The sequence below is a fragment of the Oryctolagus cuniculus genome, chromosome 2 (assembly GCF_051225735.1).
Source record: "Oryctolagus cuniculus isolate XC-2025 breed Fujian yellow rabbit chromosome 2, ASM5122573v1, whole genome shotgun sequence".
In the NCBI taxonomy this organism is placed as follows: Eukaryota; Metazoa; Chordata; class Mammalia; order Lagomorpha; family Leporidae; genus Oryctolagus; species Oryctolagus cuniculus.
The window spans coordinates 115,195,436-115,212,491 of record NC_142868.1 but is presented as its reverse complement, the minus strand read 5'-3'; the positions used below and the strand labels follow the sequence as shown (position 1 = coordinate 115,212,491).

General features: G+C 42.0%; 1 protein-coding gene across 13 annotated transcripts in view; it reads left to right on the top strand.

Annotated features, from left to right (window-relative positions):
- The window catches only part of VWA3B (von Willebrand factor A domain containing 3B), a 275,643-nt gene that overhangs the window by 149,124 nt on the left and 109,463 nt on the right, over positions 1 to 17,056 (top strand). For all 13 annotated transcript variants that reach the window (XM_089326031.1, XM_089326030.1, XM_089326028.1 and 10 more), the window contains one exon: positions 14,542 to 14,669. In XM_089326031.1, the coding sequence (XP_089182157.1) occupies positions 14,542 to 14,669 (128 nt within the window). The remainder of the gene's footprint in view (positions 1 to 14,541; positions 14,670 to 17,056) is intronic.

The following is a 17,056-nucleotide window of genomic DNA, read 5'->3' as shown; positions in this document are numbered from 1 at the left end:
TAAAGACAAAAATAACATACTGATGAGAATGTGGGAAAAGACAACTCTCATACACTGTTGGTGGGAATATAAATGAATAAAATCAGTGTGGAAAACACTATGAAGGTTTCTCAAAAAACTAGAAATAGAAACACCATTTGATCCAGCATTCCTGTTACTGGGTGTATACTCTAGGCAAAGAAAATCAATATGTCAGAAAGATAGCTGCACTCCCAACTGCCAAGATTAGTAATTAACCTAAAGTGTCCATAAATAGATGGAGAAAGGAAATGTATACACACATATACATATATACTACATGTATATATAAATACATATATGTGTATCCATATATGTGTGTGTGTGCACACAATAAAATGTTAGCCATAAAAAAAGGATGAAATTCTGTGTCTTGTGGTATCACAGGTGAACCTGTAAAAATAAGCCTGGCACAGCAGGACAAATACCGCATGTTCTTACTCATATGTTCAAGATTTTAAAAATACGATCTAGTAGTTGTAGAGAGTAGAATTGTGCTTCTCAGAGGCTGGAAAGGGCAGGGGAGAGGGGGAGATAGTGGTAGGTTGGTTAATGGGTAAAAATATACAGGTAGGTCAGAGAAATAAGTTCTGGAGTTCTGTGGTATGGCAGGGTAACTACTTTTTTTTTTTTTTTTTTTTTTTGACAGGCAGAGTGGACAGTGAGAGAGAGACAGAGAGAAAGGTCTTCCTTTTGCCGTTGGTTCACCCTCCAATGGCCGCACCGCGCTGATCTGAAGGCAGGAGCCAGGTACTTATCCTGGTCTCCCATGGGGTGCAGGGCCCAAGCATTTGGGCCATCCTCCACTGCACTCCCTGGCCACAGCAGAGAGCTGGCCTGGAAGAGGGGCAACCGGGACTAGAACCCGGTGTGCCGGCGCCGCAAGGCGGAGGATTAGCCTAGTGAGCTGCGGCGCCGGCTAGGGTAACTACTTTTAAGAGTAATTTACTGTGTACCTCAGAATAGCTAGAAGATTTTGAATGTTCCCAATACAAAGAAATGACAGATGTTTAAAGTGACAGAGATGCTTATGGCCCTCCTTTGATCATCAAATATTATATACAAGTATCAAAATATCACACTGTACCCCATACATATATACAATTATTATGTGTCAATTAAATAAACTTGCTGGCGCCGATGCTGTGGCACAGTGGGTTAAGGCTCAGTCTGCAGTGTCGGCATCCCATATGGGCACAAGTTCGAGTCCTGGCTGCATTCCTTGGACCCCTACAATGGCGTGGGAGACCTGTAAGAAGCTCCTGGCTCCATGGCCGGCGTCGCAGCTCACTAGGCTACCCCGGGTTCTAGTCCTGGTTGGGGCACCGGATTCTGTCCCGGTTGCCCCTCTTCTAGTCCAGCTCTCTGCTGTGGCCCGGGAAGGCAATGGAGGATGGCCCAAGTGCTTGGGCCCTGCACCCGCATGGGAGACCAGGAGGAAGCACCTGGCTCCTGGCTTTGGATCGGCACAGCTCACCAGGAAGACCTTTCTTTCTTTCTCTCTCTCTCTCTCACTGTCTAACTCTGCCTGTCAAAAAAAAAAAAAAAAAAAAAAAAAAAAAAAAAAAAAGAAGCTCCTGGCTCCTTACTGTGGATCAGCTCAGCTCCAGCAATTGCAATTGCAGCTATTTGGGGAGTGAACCAGTGGCTGGAAGAGCGTACTCTGTCTCTACCTCTCCCTGTTTCTCTGCCTTTTAAATAATTTTTTTTAAAAATAAGCTTGCCAAAAATATAAAGTGAGGAGAATCACAGTCCCTGATTTTAAGGCTTGCTATGCGGCTGCATTAAGGAAGACAGCATGGCTTTAGCAGAGCACTGGACATGTAGAATGGACAGTTACAGAAACACACCCACGTGACACGCCCAGCCGATTTCTGACAAAGGTGCAAAAGCAATTCGATGAAGGAGGAATGGCCTTTTCAGCAGATGGCTGGAGCAATTGAGTGTCCATAGCAAAGTAATGAACTTCAACCTGAACATCACACCTTATGCAGCTGTTAACTCAAAACTGATCATCGACTTAAATGTAAATCATGAAATTTCCAGAAAGAAATGTGGAAGAAAATCTGGAGGACTTTTGGCTAGGCAAGTAACTTTGATAGCCCTACTTCTATTAAAAAACATTAAGTTTCTAGTTAAAATCCTTTCCACAAAGGAGACCCCAGTCCCATGTGACTTCACTGCAGATTTGTACCAAGCATTTAAGGGAAACCAAATTCAACTCTACATAAAATCCTCCAGAAATCTGAAAGGAGGAACTGCTGCTCATCTTGTCCCATACAGCTAACATTAACCTTACCAAATCTCACAAGACATTATAAGGAAAGAAATGTATAAGCTAACCTTCCTCTTTCACATAAATGCAAACATGCTGAACAGAATTTGGCAAGTCAAAGCCTTTGATGGCAAATACAGCCTGAAACAGCATGACCAGATTGGGTTTATCATGGAACTTCAAGTCTCCTTTAACATTTGAAAATCAACATGTAACTCACCATATTAACATACTTCAAAAAGACTTGGGATCATTTCAATTTATATAAAAAAGGTTTTGACAGAATTCAACATGCATTTCCAATGGAAGCTCTCAGCAAAGTATGAATAGAAGGCCTTCCTCTGACAGATAGTATCTTTTAAAAAACAAACCTATTAGCTAACAGCACTTTAAGGATAAAAGACTGTGTGCTTTCCTCGTAATATCAGGAAAACTACAAGGATGTCTGCTGTCCCCCCTTTTATTCAACACTGAAATGGAGGTTCTACTTGGTACAACAAGCAAGGGAATGTGGAAGCATCTGCAATGGAAAGAATAGAGTAAAACTTTCATTCCACATGGTCACCCATTAGAAACTCTACCATACAAAGAAACTACTGGAACTAATCATGGAACTTAGCAATGAATTTTGTTTCTCTATATTAGCAAAGAACATTGGAAATAAAAATGATTTACCATAGCCTCAAAAATACGTACTATGTAGAGAAACATCTATCAAAACCTGAAGGCCTTTACATTGAGAACTACGAAACCTTGTTGAGAGATACGTCTTTTTTTTATGAGTCAGAAGACTTGACAATATGAAGATATCTACTCTCCCCCAAAAGATCTATTGACTCAATACAATCCCAATCAAGATCCAAGTCCGTGGGGCTGGTGCTGTGGTGTAGTAGGTGAAGCCACTATCTGTGATGCCGGTATCCTACACGAGCAGCTGGTTCCTCTCCTGGCTGCTCCGCTTCAATCCAGCTCCCTGCTGATGTGCTTGGGAAAGCAGTGGAAGACAGCCCAAGGGTTTGGGCCCCTGCCTCCCATGTGGGAGACCTGGATGAAGTCCCTGGCTCCGGGCTTCAGTCTGGCCATCTTGGGAATGAACCAGCAGATATAAGATCCTCCCTCTCTCTATAACGCTGACTTTTAAAATAAATAATATTTTTATTTTTTATTTTTTATTTTTTTTTAAACTTTTATTTAATGAATATAAATTTCCAAAGTACGACTTATGGATTACAATGGCTTCCCCCCCATACCGTCCCTCCCACCCACAACCCTCCCCTTTCCTACTCCCTCTCCCCTTCCATTCACATCAAGATTCATTTTCGATTATCTTAATATACAGAAGATCAGCTTAGTATACATTAAGTATGGATTTCAACAGTTTGCTCCCACACAGAAACATAAAGTGAAAAATAATAGATGATTTTTTTTAAATGATGATGAAATCAGAGAAGACCTATTGTCATGTTGAATCCCAGTGAGAGTCAAGTTGGGAATTGATAATTTCTTCCTTTCTTTTTTTTTTTTTTTTACAGAGGATCAGTTTAGTATGCATTAAGTAAGGATTTCAACAGTTTGCACCCCCATAGAAACACAAAGTGAAATATATTGTTTGAGTACTCGTTATAGCATTAAATCTCCATGTACAGCACATTAAGGATAGAGCTCCTACATGAGGAGTAAGTGCACAGTGACTCCTGTTGTTGACTTTACCAATTGACACTCCTGTCTATGGCATCAGTAATCTCCCTATGCTCCAGTCATGAGTTTCCAAGGCTATGGAAGCCCTCTGAGTTCTCCGACTCTTATCTTGTTTAGACAAGGTCATAGTCAAAGTGGAGGTTCTCTCCTCCCTTCAGAGAAAGGTACCTCCTTCTTTGATGACCTGTTCTTTCCACTGGGATCTCACTCACAGAGATCTTTTGCCAGAGTGTCTTGGCTTTCCATGCCTGAAATACTCTCATGGGCTTTTCAGCCAGATCCGAATGCCTTTAGGGCTGATTCTGAGGCCAGAGTGCTATTTAGGACATCTGCCATTCTATGAGTCTGCTGAGTATCTCACTTCCCATGTTGGATCACTCTACCCTTTATTTACTCCATCGGTTAGCGTTAGCAGGTACTAGACTTGTCTATGTGCTCCCTTTGACTCCCAGTCCCTCCACCATGACCAACTGTGAACTGAAATTGATCACCTGGAACAGTGAGATGGCATTGGTACATGCCACCTCGATGGGATTGAATTGGAATCCCCTGGTATGCTTCCAACTCCACCACTTGGGGCAAGTCAGCCTGAGCATGTCCCAAATTATACATCTCTTCCCTCTCCGATTCCCACTCCCATGTTCAACAGGGATCACATTTCAGTTAATTTTCAACACTTAATAATAACTGTGCATCAATTACAGAACTAAACCAGTCATATTAAGTAGAACAGATAAAAAAACTAAGAGGGATAATGTATTAAGTTGTTCATTAACAGTCAGGGCTATGCTGATCAAGCCACCGTTTCCCATAGTGTCCACCTCACTCCAACAGGTTTCCCTCTTGGTGTTCAGTCAGTCGTCACCGATCAGGGAGAACATATGGTATTTGTCCCTTTGGGACTGGCTTATTTCACTCAGCATGATGTGTTCCAGATTCCTCCATTTTGTTGCAAATGACTGGATTTCGTTGTTTCTTACTGCGGTATAGTATTCTAAAGAGTACATATCCCATAATTTCTTTATCCAGTCTACCGTTGATGGGCATTTAGGTTGGTTCCAGGTCTTAGCTATTGTGAATTGAGCTGCAATAAACATTAGGGTGCAGACCTCTTTTTTGTTTGCCAATTTAAATTCCTTTGGGTAAATTCCAAGGAGTGGGATGGCTGGGTCGAACAGTAGGGTTATCTTCAGGTTTCTGAGGAATCTCCAGACTGACTTCCATAGTGGCTTTACCAGTTTGCATTCCCACCAACAGTGGGTTAGTGTCCCTTTTTCCCACATCCTCGCCAGCATCTGTTGTTGGTAGATTTCTGCATGTGAGCCATTCTAACCGGGGTGAGGTGAAACCTCATTGTGGTTTTGATTTGCATTTCCCTGATTGCTAATGACCTTGAACATTTTTTCATGTGCCTGTTGGCCATTTGGATTTCCTCTTTTGAAAAATGTCTATTGAGGTCCTTGGCCCATCTCTTAAGTGGGTTGTTGGTTTTGTTTTTGTGGAGTTTCTTGATCTCTTTGTAGATTCTGGTTATTAACCCTTTATCTGTTGCATAGTTTGCAAATATTTTTTCCCATTCTGTCGGTTGTCTCTTCACTCTCCTGACTGTTTCTTTTGCAGTACAGAAACTTCTCAATTTGATGCAATCCCAATAGTTGATTTTGGCTTTGACTGCCTGTGCCTCCCGGGTCTTTTCCAGAAATTCTTTGCCTGCGCCAATATCTTGAAGGGTTTCTCCAATGTTCTCTAGTAACTTGATGGTATCAGGTCATAGATTTAGGTCTTTAATCCATGTTGAGTGGATTTTTGTGTAAGGTGTAAGGTAGGGGTCTTGCTTCATGATTCTGCACGTGGAAATCCAATTTTCCCAGCACCATTTATTGAATAGACTGTCCTTACTCCAGGAATTAGTTTTAGATCCTTGATCAAATATAAGTTGGCTGTAGATGTTTGGGTTGATTTCTGGTGTTTCAATTCTGTTCCATTGGTCTATCCATCTGTTTCTGTACCAGTACCATGCTGTTTTGATTACAACTGCCCTGTAGTATGTCCTGAAATCTGGTATTGTGATGCCTCCGGCTTTGTTTTTGTTGTACAAGATTGCTTTAGCTATTCGAGGTCTCTTGTGCCTCCATATAAATTTCAGCACCATTTTTTCCAGATCTGAGAAGAATGTCTTTGGTATCTTGATTGGTATTGCATTGAATCTATAAATTGCTTTTGGGAGAATGAACATTTTGATGATATTGATTCTTCCAATCCATGAGCATGGAAGATTTTTCCATTTCTTGGTATCCTCTTCTATTTCTTTCTTTAAGGTTTTGTAATTTTCATCGTAGAGATCTTTAACGTCCTTGGTTAAGTTTATTCCAAGGTATTTGATTGTTTTTGTGGCTATTGTGAATGGGATTGATCTTAGAAGTTCTTCCTCAGCCATGGCATTGTCTGTGTATACAAAGGCTGTTGATTTTTGTGCATTGATTTTATACCCTGCTACTTTGCCAAAATCTTCTATGAGTTCCAATAGTCTCTTAGTAGAGTTCTTTGGGTCCCCTAAATAAAGAATCATGTCATCTGCAAAGAGGGATAGTTTGAGTTCTTCCTTCCCAATTTGTATCCCTTTAATTTCTTTTTCTTGCCTAATAGCTCTGGCTAGAACCTCCAGAACTATATTGAATAGCAGTGGTGAGAGTGGGCATCCCTGTCTGGTACCAGATCTCAGTGGAAATGCTTCCAACTTTTCCCCATTCAATAGGATGTTGGCTGTGGGTTTTTCATAGATTGCTTTGATTGTATTGAGGAATGTTCCTTCCAAGCCCAGTTTGCTTAGAGTTTTTATCATGAACGGGTGTTGTATTTTATCAAATGCTTTCTCGGCATCTATTGAGATAATCATATGGTTTTTCTTCTGCAGTCTGTTAATGTGGTGTATCACATTGATTGTCTTGTGAATGTTAAACCATCCCTGCATACCAGGGATAAATCCCACTTGGTCTGGGTGGATGATCTTTCTGATGTGTTGTTGCATTCTATTGGCCAGAATTTTATTGAGGATTTTTGCATCTATGTTCATCAGGGATATTGGTCTGTAATTCTCTTTCAGTGCTGCATCTTTCTCTGGCTTAGGAATTAAGGTGATGCTGGCTTCATAGAAAGAATTTGGGAGGATTCCCTCTTCTTCGATTGTTCTGAATAGTTTGAGAAGAATTGGAGTTAGTTCTTCTTTAAACGTCTGGTAGAATTCAGCAGTGAATCCATCTGGTCCTGGGCTTTTCTTTGTTGGGAGGGCCTTTATTACTGTTTCAATTTCTGTCTCAGTTATGGGTCTGTTTAGGTTTTCGATGTCTTCCTGGTTCAATTTAGGCAGGTTGCATGTGTCCAGGAATGTATCCATTTCTGATAGGTTTCCCTGTTTGCTGGCATACAAGTCCTTGTAGTAATTTCTGATGATTCTTTTTATATCTGTGGTGTCTGTTGTTACATTTCTTTTTTCATCTCTGATTTTATTGATTTGGGTCTTTTCTCTTCTTTTTTTAGTTAGTTGGGCCAATGGGGTGTCAATTTTGTTCATTTTTTCAAAAAACCAGCTCCTCGTTTGGCTGATTTTTTGGAATGTTTTTCTTGATTCAATCCTGTTGATTTCTTCTCTGATTTTAATTATTTCTCTTCTCCTACTAGGTTTGGGTCTGGTTTGCTGTAGGTTTTCTAGATCCTTGAGGTGAATTGAAAGCTCATCTATTTGGTGTCTTTCCAATTTCTTGATGTAGGCACCTATTGATATAAACTTTCCTCTTAACACTGCTTTTGCTGCGTCCCATAAGTTTTGGTATGTTGTGCTGTTATCCTCATTTACTTCCAGAAAGTTTTTAATTTCTCTTTTGATTTCTGCTATGACCCATTGTTCATTCAGGAGCATGTTGTTCAATCTCCATGTGTTTGCGTATGCTCTAGGGATTCCTGAGTTGCTAATTTCCAACTTCATTCCTTTATGGTCTGAGAAGCTGCATGGTATGATTCTAATTCTTTTGAATTTGCTGAGACTTGCTTTATGGCCTAGTATGTGGTCAATCCTAGAGAAGGTTCCATGTACTGCTGAGAAGAATGTAAAATCTTTAGCTGTAGGATTGAAAGTTCTGTATATATCTGTTAGATCCATTTGGGCTATAGTGTCGTTTAAATCTACTGTATCCTTGTTGATCTTCTGACCGGATGATCTGTCTATTTCTGAGAGTGGAGTATTGAAGTCCCCCAGTACTACTGTATTGGGGTCTAAGTCTCCCTTTAAGTCCGTTAATAAATCTTTTAGATAAACTGGTGCCCTGTAGTTAGGTGCATATACATTGATAATTGTTATATCTTCCTGTTGAATTGATCCCTTAATCATGATATAGTGTCCCTCTTTGTCTCTCTTAACAGTTTTTGTGGTAAAGTTTATGTTGTCCGATATTAAGATGGCTACACCCGCTCTTTTTTCATTTCTGTTGGCATGGTATATCTTTTTCCAGCCTTTCACTTTCAGTCTGTATGGATCTTTGTTGGAAAGATGTGTTTCTTGTAAGCAGCAAATAGATGGGTTTTGTTCCTTAACCCAATCAGCCAATCGGTGTCTTTTAACTGGACAGTTCAGGCCATTCACGTTCAATGTGACTAATGATAAGTGGTAACTTTGCCCTGCCATTTGCCAAAGATAAGTTCTAATATATGCTTTGAATTCCCTGTGATCTTTTGCTGTGAGGTTTCCTTCCTTGGTTTCCTTCCTTTACCTTCTTTCATATTGATGACCGTGTTTCTGTGTTTCTGTGTGTAACACATTTTTAAGCATCTTTTGCAGGGCTGGACAAGTGGCAACAAATTCTTTCAATTTCTGTTTGCAATGAAAAGTCTTTATTTCACCTTCATTCACAAATGATAGCTTTGCAAGATATAATATTCTGGGCTGGCAGTTTTTCTCTTAGTACCTGGGCTATAGCTCGCCATTCCCTCCTAGCTTGTAGAGTTTCTGATGAGAAGTCAGCTGTGAGTCTGATTGGAGATCCTCTGAGAGTAATCTGACGTTTCTCTCTTGCACATTTTAGGATCTTTTCTTTATGTTTCACTGTGGAGAGTTTAATTACAACGTGTCGTGGTGAGGATCTCTTTTGGTCGTGTTTATTAGGGGTTCTGTGAGCTTCCTGTACTAGGATTTCTCTGTCCTTCTCCAAACCTGGGAAATTTTCTGCTAATATCTCACTAAAAAGGCCTTCTAATCCTTTCTCCCTCTCCATGCCTTCAGGAACTCCTAGAACCCGAATGTTGGTTTTTTTAATAGTATCCTGAAGATTCCTGACAATATGTTTTAGATTTCTAATTTCCTCTTCTTTTCTTTGGTCTGACTGTATCCTTTCCTGTTCTCTGTCTTCTAAGTCCGATATTCTCTCTTCTGCTTCACCCATTCAGTTTGTAAGGCTCTCTATTGTGTTTTTCATTTGATCTATTGAATTCTTCACTTCAGTCACTATCACAGTTTCCTGTTGTACTAGTTGTTTCGTTTCATTTTGATTCCTCCTTAATATTTCATTTTCACGAGAGAGATTTTCTATCTTGTCCATGAAGGATTTCTGTAGTTCAAGAATTTGTTTTTGAGAACTTCTTAATGTTCTTATCAATTTTTTGAGATCTGCTTCTTGCATTTCTTCTATCTCATCATCTTCATAATCTTGAATTGGGGTGTCTTTTTCATTTGAGGGCGTCATGGTGACTTCCTTGTTTTTATTACCTCGGTTTTTGCGTTTGTTATTTGGCATATTGGAGATATTTGGTTTCTTCACTGTGGTGCTTTTTCTTGTTTACTATGACTCTAGATTAAGTGGACTATCTGTTTTTGATGGAGCCTTAGGGCTTGAGATGGGTGTGGCCTGAGAGCTCTGTTTGGTGTGCCAAAGGTGACACTCCCAGGTTAGGCGTGGTAAATCTCTCTCTCTCTCTTTCTTTTTTTTTTTTTTTTGATTCAAAAGGGAAGTAATTCTGCACAGCTGAACGAAGTTGGAGGTAGTTAGCAGGCAAATGATATACCCACAGGAGCCAGAGATCAGAAGCTCTTTCCCAAGAACCCCACAGGGAATCTGTTCGGCCCTCAGAGTGGGCTCAAATTCTCCTTCAGCCTCCCACTGGTTTGCCAAAGTTACGGAATTGTAGCGTCTCTGGAGAGTGCTCACGTGAATTCCGTGAGTTATCTCCCCCACCGTCTCTTTTTTCACAGTCTCAGTTCAGTAGCACCACAAATTTACTAGGTCCTAATCTCCTGTTAATTCGCCCCGCCCAGAGTCAGGTTTTTCTGCTAGGCTCAGGGCCGGTGCAGACCTGAGGTCGCTCTGCTTATGACGTATGTCCAAGATGGCGCCTGCTCTTTGTCTTGCTCGCCCTTGAGAGGTGAGCGGAGAGAGAGAAACCCGTGTCCATACTAGTCACCCTTTTTTTTTTCTCTCTCTCTCTCTCTTCCAGTTAGCCTTGTGAACTTCCCCCCCCCCCGGGGGTTGTTCCCTCTAGTCTCCTCTCTCCGCTTGCCTGCCAGTGTCTCGGGCTATTGAGGTTCGGCTCACCTCGCGTTCCAGCGCTGGTGTGTTGAGTCTGCCGCTGGTGTCCCGAACTGTGGGCTCCCACGCTCTCCACGCAGGTCCGCTGTGAGTCACGCGTTCCAGAAGAGTTTCTTCTGCTGTTTCCTCCCCTACTCTTCCTTGAACCTGCAGTATCTCCACTTTTATTAAACTATCTCTCCCCAGACTATCAGTGTGCTCCCTTCCTATTCCGCCATCTTGCCGGAATCCCAAAATAAATAATATTTTTAAAATGTATCCAAGTAGACTTAAAAAAATTTAACTGATTTTGTGGAAATGCAAAGGATTTAGAATGATCAAAACAGCTGTGAAAAAAAGCCAAGTCAGGGAGTCAACACTATATGTTTCAAGACATATAAAGCCATTGTAATCAAGACAGTGTGAAATTAGGGTAAAGATACCACTTAGATTGACACAGTGGGATAGATAAACCAGAAACAGACTGACTCATACGGACAACTGACCCTCAACAAAACTTCAAAGGCAATTTAATCAAGAAAGGACAATATTTTCCCCCAACAAATGATAGAACAATTGAATATTCATATGTAAATAAATGATCCATGCCTCACAGCATATTCAAAATTTAACACAAAAGGATTCATGAACCAAAGCATGAAATCTGTGTTTTTCTCTTCCTTGAGAAGAATATTGGAAAAATTCTTTGTGACTTTGTGTTAGACAAAAAAATTTTAGATATCAAAAGTGTAATCCATAGAAGAATAAATTGATACATTGGAGTTGAACAAAATTAAAGACATCTTTTCTTAAAAATGTTATGACAATTAAAAGACAAACTAAATTGGGAGAAAATTTTTAAATTATTTACTTAATAAAGGGTTTATGTACAGAATATATAAGTATCTCACAAAACCAATAGTGGGGGCCGGTGCTTTGGCATAGCGGGTTAACACCCTGGCCTGAAGCATTGGCATCCCATATGGGCGCCAGTTCGAGACCTGGCTGTTGCACTTCCGATCCGGCTCTCTGCTGTGGCTTGGGAAAGCAGTAGAGTATGGCCCAAGTCCTTGGGCCCCTGCACCCGCATGGGAGACCTGGAGGAGGTTCCTGGCTCCTGGCTTTGGATTGGCTCAGCTCCGGCCATTGCGGCCATTTGGGGGGTGAGCCAGTAGATGGAGGGCCTCACTCTCTCTCTGCCTCTCCTCTCTCTGTGTTACTCTGACTTTCAAATGAATAAATAAATCTTAAAAAAATAATGAGTAAACTCAAATAATGGGCAAAATATTTAAACATACACTTCACCAAAAAGATATATGCATATCAAATAAGAATATAAAAAGGACACATAAAGACAAATGCCACATTTTTTCTCTTATTTGTAGGAGCTAAAATTTTTTTAAAAATCAAAGAACAAAAGAAAAAAATGGGTGTATCAGTATTACTGCAAGTACAGTTTTGTCAAACTTTAAAACAATTCTCCTGACATCATTAGTGATTAGGCAAATGCAAATGAAAGCTATGATTAAAGGTATCAGAATGGCTAAAATGAGAATGCTGACTATGCCAAGAACGCAAGAGCTGGGGGAGGGGTTACTGTAACTCTCCTACGTCACTTGAGGAATGTAAACTGGCACAACAACTTTACAAAGCAGTTTGGTAGTTTCATCACAAGTTGGGTATTGGGGTCAGTGCTGTGGTGTAGCAGGTAAAGCTGCCGCTTGCAACATCAGCATCCTATTTGGGCACTGATTTGTATCCCGATTGTTCCACATCCTTTCCAGCTTCCTGCTAATGGCCTGGGAAAAGCAGCAATGAATGATCCAAGTGCTTGGGCCCCTGCCACCCAGTTGGGAGACCTGGAAAAAGATCCTGGCTTTGGCCTGGCCCCGCCCTGGCCATTGCAGCCACTTGGAGAGTGTACCAGCAGATGGTATACTCTTTCTCCCTCTCTGAGAGAGAGAGAGAGAGAGAGAGAGAGAGAGATCTTCCTTCCACTGGCTCACTCCCCAAATGGCTGCAATGGACAGAGCTTGGCCCATCCAGAGCCAGGAACCAGGAGCTTCTTCCAGGTCCCACACATGGGTGCAGGGGCCCAAGGACTTAGGCCATCCTCCACTGCCTTCCTAGGCACATTAGCAGGGAGCTGGTTTGGAAGTGGATCAGCTGGTACTCAAACCAGCGCCCATATGGCATGCTGGCACCACAGGTAGTGGTCCCACCTGCTACACCCCAGCGCCAGCCTCAATAAATACATCTTGTAAAAGAAATGTTTGACATTGACATTCATGTGATGCAATGATGTCACCCACTAGTTTGCAAAAGAGAAATGATAGCAAATATTCATACAAAGACTTGTACACAAATGTTCATGTGTTTATTATATAATACCTGAGATCTGAAAACATCTCAAATGTCCATCAACAAGTGAATGGATAAATAAACTTTGGTATTTAGTGTATAGTATAATACTACCCAGCACTAGAAACACATAAGCTATTGATTGACTCTGCAGCACTGGTGAATCTCAAAATAAATGTACAAGTTGAACATCTCTAATCAAATTGTTGACATGATTCCACCAGTGAAAAATTCCACAGTGTCCTCATGTGAGAAGTTGCAATCAAAATTCAGATACACTAAAAATATTATAAAATTGCCTTTAGGCTAAATATATAAGGTAGATATGAAACATAAATGAATTTTATATTTAGATTGGATCTCATTCCCAAGATATCACATGTAAGTGCAAATATTCCAAAATCTGGAAATCAAGACATGTTTGACCCAAACATTTATATAAGGGTTACTCCACCTATATGAGAGAAGGAAGCCAGAATAAAAGAGTACATGTTCTAGGAATACATTAATATAAAAATCAAGAAAACTGAAACTAATGTGTGGTGATAGAAAGCTGATGAGTAATTTCTATATTTATATAAATACAGACTTGTAATGGTGTACAAAAGAACTTTTGGGGGTTGTAGACATGCTCATTCTAATGGGATATATGGGAACTTTTGGGGTGATGGATATCGTCTTTTTTTTTTTTAAAGATTTTATTTATTTATTTGAGAGGTAGAGTTACAGACAGTGAGAGGGAGAGACAGAGAGAAAGGTCTTCCTTCTGTTGGTTCACTCCCCAGATGGCCGACACGGCCGGCGCTGCACCAATCCAAAGCCAGGAGCCAGGTGCTTCTTCCGGGTCTCCCATGTGGGTGCAGGGGCCCAAGCACTTGCGCCATCTTCTACTGCTTTCCCAGGCCACAGCAGAGAGCTGGATTGGAAGAGGAGCAGCTGGGAGTAGAACCGGCGCCCATATTGGATGCTGGCGCCGTAGGCAGAGGATTAACCTTCGGTAACACGGAGCTGGCCCCGATATTCTTTATCTTGACTGAGGATGCTTTCACAAGTGTGAATGTCAGAACTTTTCAATGTTATACTATTATACACGTTCAGTTTATTGTATGTGAAGTCTATGTCCATAAAGCTGAATGGGTTAATGTAAGAACTACATAAAGGCCAGCGCTGTGGCTTAGTGGGTTGACGCCCTGGCCTGAAGCGCCAGCATCCCATATGTGCGCCAGCTCGAGACCCAGCTGCTCCACTTCTGATCTGGCTCTCTGCTGTGACTTGGGATAGCAGTAGAAGGTGGCCCAGGTCTTTGGGCCCCTACTCCTGCGTGGGAGACCCGGAGGATGCTCCTGGTTCCTGGCTTCGGATCAGCGCAGCTCCAGCCGTTGTGGTCAATGGGGGAGTGAACCATCGGATGGAAGGCCTGCCCCCCACCCCGTCTCTCTCTCTCTCTCTTTTTTTGCCTCTCCTCTCTCTGTGTGTAGCTCTGACTTTCAAATAAATGAATAATTCTTTAAAAAAAAAAACTACATGAACACCTTTAGATCTGTCTTTTCTTGAGACAGTCGGCTTTCTGCTAGAAATATTTGAACTCTGAACCCTTTTATAGAAGCTCATGATGTATTCACTTTTCCTTTTTGGCAGAATGAAGATCTGACTCTTCTAGTTCAAGAAATGGAGCAGGGATACAGAGACCTGGAGAGAGTGCAGACCCTCTATTCTGAGTCTTTGATCATGGACTGGTGGTACAACGGGGAAAAGGAAGGAGACAAGTGAGCCTGTCAAACCGCCTGTTATCCCCACCGCTGGGCGTCCCCTCGCACACTCGACTCACTCTCCTTGACCCACTTCCTTTCTGAAATGCTTCACGAGGTTTCTTTTAGTGAAAAGAATCACCTCGTACAATTAAGTTCAGATTTTTTGAAAAACAAAGTGAATTAGTAACTTAATAACAAAGGGCTTGAAGAGGTGAGAGTGTCCCTTTGTGCTCTCCACTGAATGTGGGCAGGTCTTCCAACCCAAGCAGTGATGGGCCATGTGTGAGTGAAAGAGATCTGACTCAGACCCAAGGTGTGGCCTTCACATTTTGTGACCGCGGCCGGTGCCTTAACTTCTGTGCACACCTCTCCAGGGCTGTGGGTCTGTTCCTCATCTTTAAAATGGTGACTGTGACAGTAGGGTTTGGACTAGACAATTTCTCAAGTCTTTCCCCACTCTGTACTTAAAATTCTGATACGTTTCTAACTGGTAGATTTTCAAGTCAAAATCAAAACAACTCCAAACATGCAAGAAATATGCCAACTTTTACTGAAATGATTTAACGTTGTATAGTTATTCAAGAGTCACAGCCTACCCTGGCAGGAACATTTTTTATTTGAAAGAGTGACAGCAAAATAGAAAGAAGCTGAAAATATATTTATTAATCAGAACTTCTGTTCATCAAAATTCACTTTCTTGCTATTAGTTAATTGAAAACTAATTGTTCTGGGGGCAGGGCCTGGACATAAAATCAGAAAAAAGAGATCAGTGTTATAATGGGCTTACTTAAAATGAGATTTACAGCCATATATATATGTGTGTGTGTATATATATATTACTATTATTAGAAAGGCAGAGTTAGACAGTGAAAGAGAGAGACAAAGAGAAAGGTCTTCCTTCCATTGGTTCACCCCCAAATGGCTGCTATGGCAAGTGCGCTGTGCTGATCCGAAGCCAGGAGCCAGGTGCTTCCTCCTGGTCTCCCATTCGAGTGCAGGGCCCAAGCACTTGGGCCATCCTCCACTGCCTTCCCGGGCCACAGCAGAGAGCTGGACTGGAAGAGGAGCAACCGGGACTAGAAACGGCGCCCATATGGGATGCCGGTGCCGCAAGCAGAGGATTAACCAAGTGAGCCATGGCGTGGGCCCTACAGCCTTATATTTTAAGCATTTGGGAAAGCACAGATACAAGGCACTTCTGAAAGCTGGTTGGAGAAAAGGAATTAAATAATAGGTTTATTTTGGTACAAAAATATTTGAAATCCTTGCATATATTTTTCATAATTCATATTTTCCATGAACTTTTTGAAGATGCCTCTTAAATCTTTTTTTTTTTTTTGACAGGCAGAGTGGACAGTGAGAGAGAGAGACAGAGAGAAAGGTCTTCCTTTTGCCATTGGTTCACCCTCCAATGGCTGCCGCAGCCGGTGCACCGCGCTGATCCGATGGCAGGAGCCAGGAGCCAGGTGCTTTTCCTGGTCTCCCATGGGGTGCAGGGCCCAAGGACTTGGGCCATCCTCCACTGCACTCCCTGGCCACAGCAGAGAGCTGGCCTGGAAGAGGGGCAACCGGGACAGAATCCGGCGCCCCAACCGGGACTAGAACCCGGTGTGCCGGCGCCGCTAGGCGGAGGATTAGCCTAGTGAGCTGTGGCGCCGGCCTGCCTCTTAAATCTTCTAAACTCAGAAAATGTGAACCAAGAATTTAAGACTAAAGAAAACGCGCAGCCCATAAGTGTAAATTACCTTCTCACTATGTCAGCCACTACTTTATCTTCTTCCCCTGATTTAATCAAACTAAAAAAAAAAAAAAAAAAAAAAAAAACTTGGGGGAAAAAAATGACCAGCTGTTATTTGAAAGTTGAAATTGGTCAGTCGGCTGTCTGCTGTTTGCTTAAATAGAGGATGTAGTCTTTTCTCTTTCTATCTTTTTTTTTTTTTTTTTGACAAGGAGAGTGGACAGTGAGAGAGAGAGACAGAGAGAAAGGTCTTCCTTTTCCCTTGATTCACCCTCCAATGGCCACTGTGGCCGGCGTGCTGCAGCCGGAGCATTGTGCTGATCCGAAGCCAGGAGCCAGGTGCTTCTCCTGGTTTCCCATGGGGTGCAGGGCCCAAGCACTTGGGCCATCCTCCACTGCACCCCCAGGCCACAGCAGAGAGCTGGCCTGGAAGAGGGGCAACCGGGACTAGAACCCGGTGTGCCGGCGCTGCAGGTGGAGGATTAGTCCATTGAGCCGTGGTGCTGGCTTTTCTTTCTTTTTGGGAACTAAAGGGAGCAGATTTTGGAGTCAGAGCAGCATTTTAATGTTGCAACCATTACATGCGAGATGATTTTGGGCAAGTTGTTGAACCCCGGTTCTCTCACCTGTGACACCAGTAAAGTGATAGTTACAGGGCTCTGGG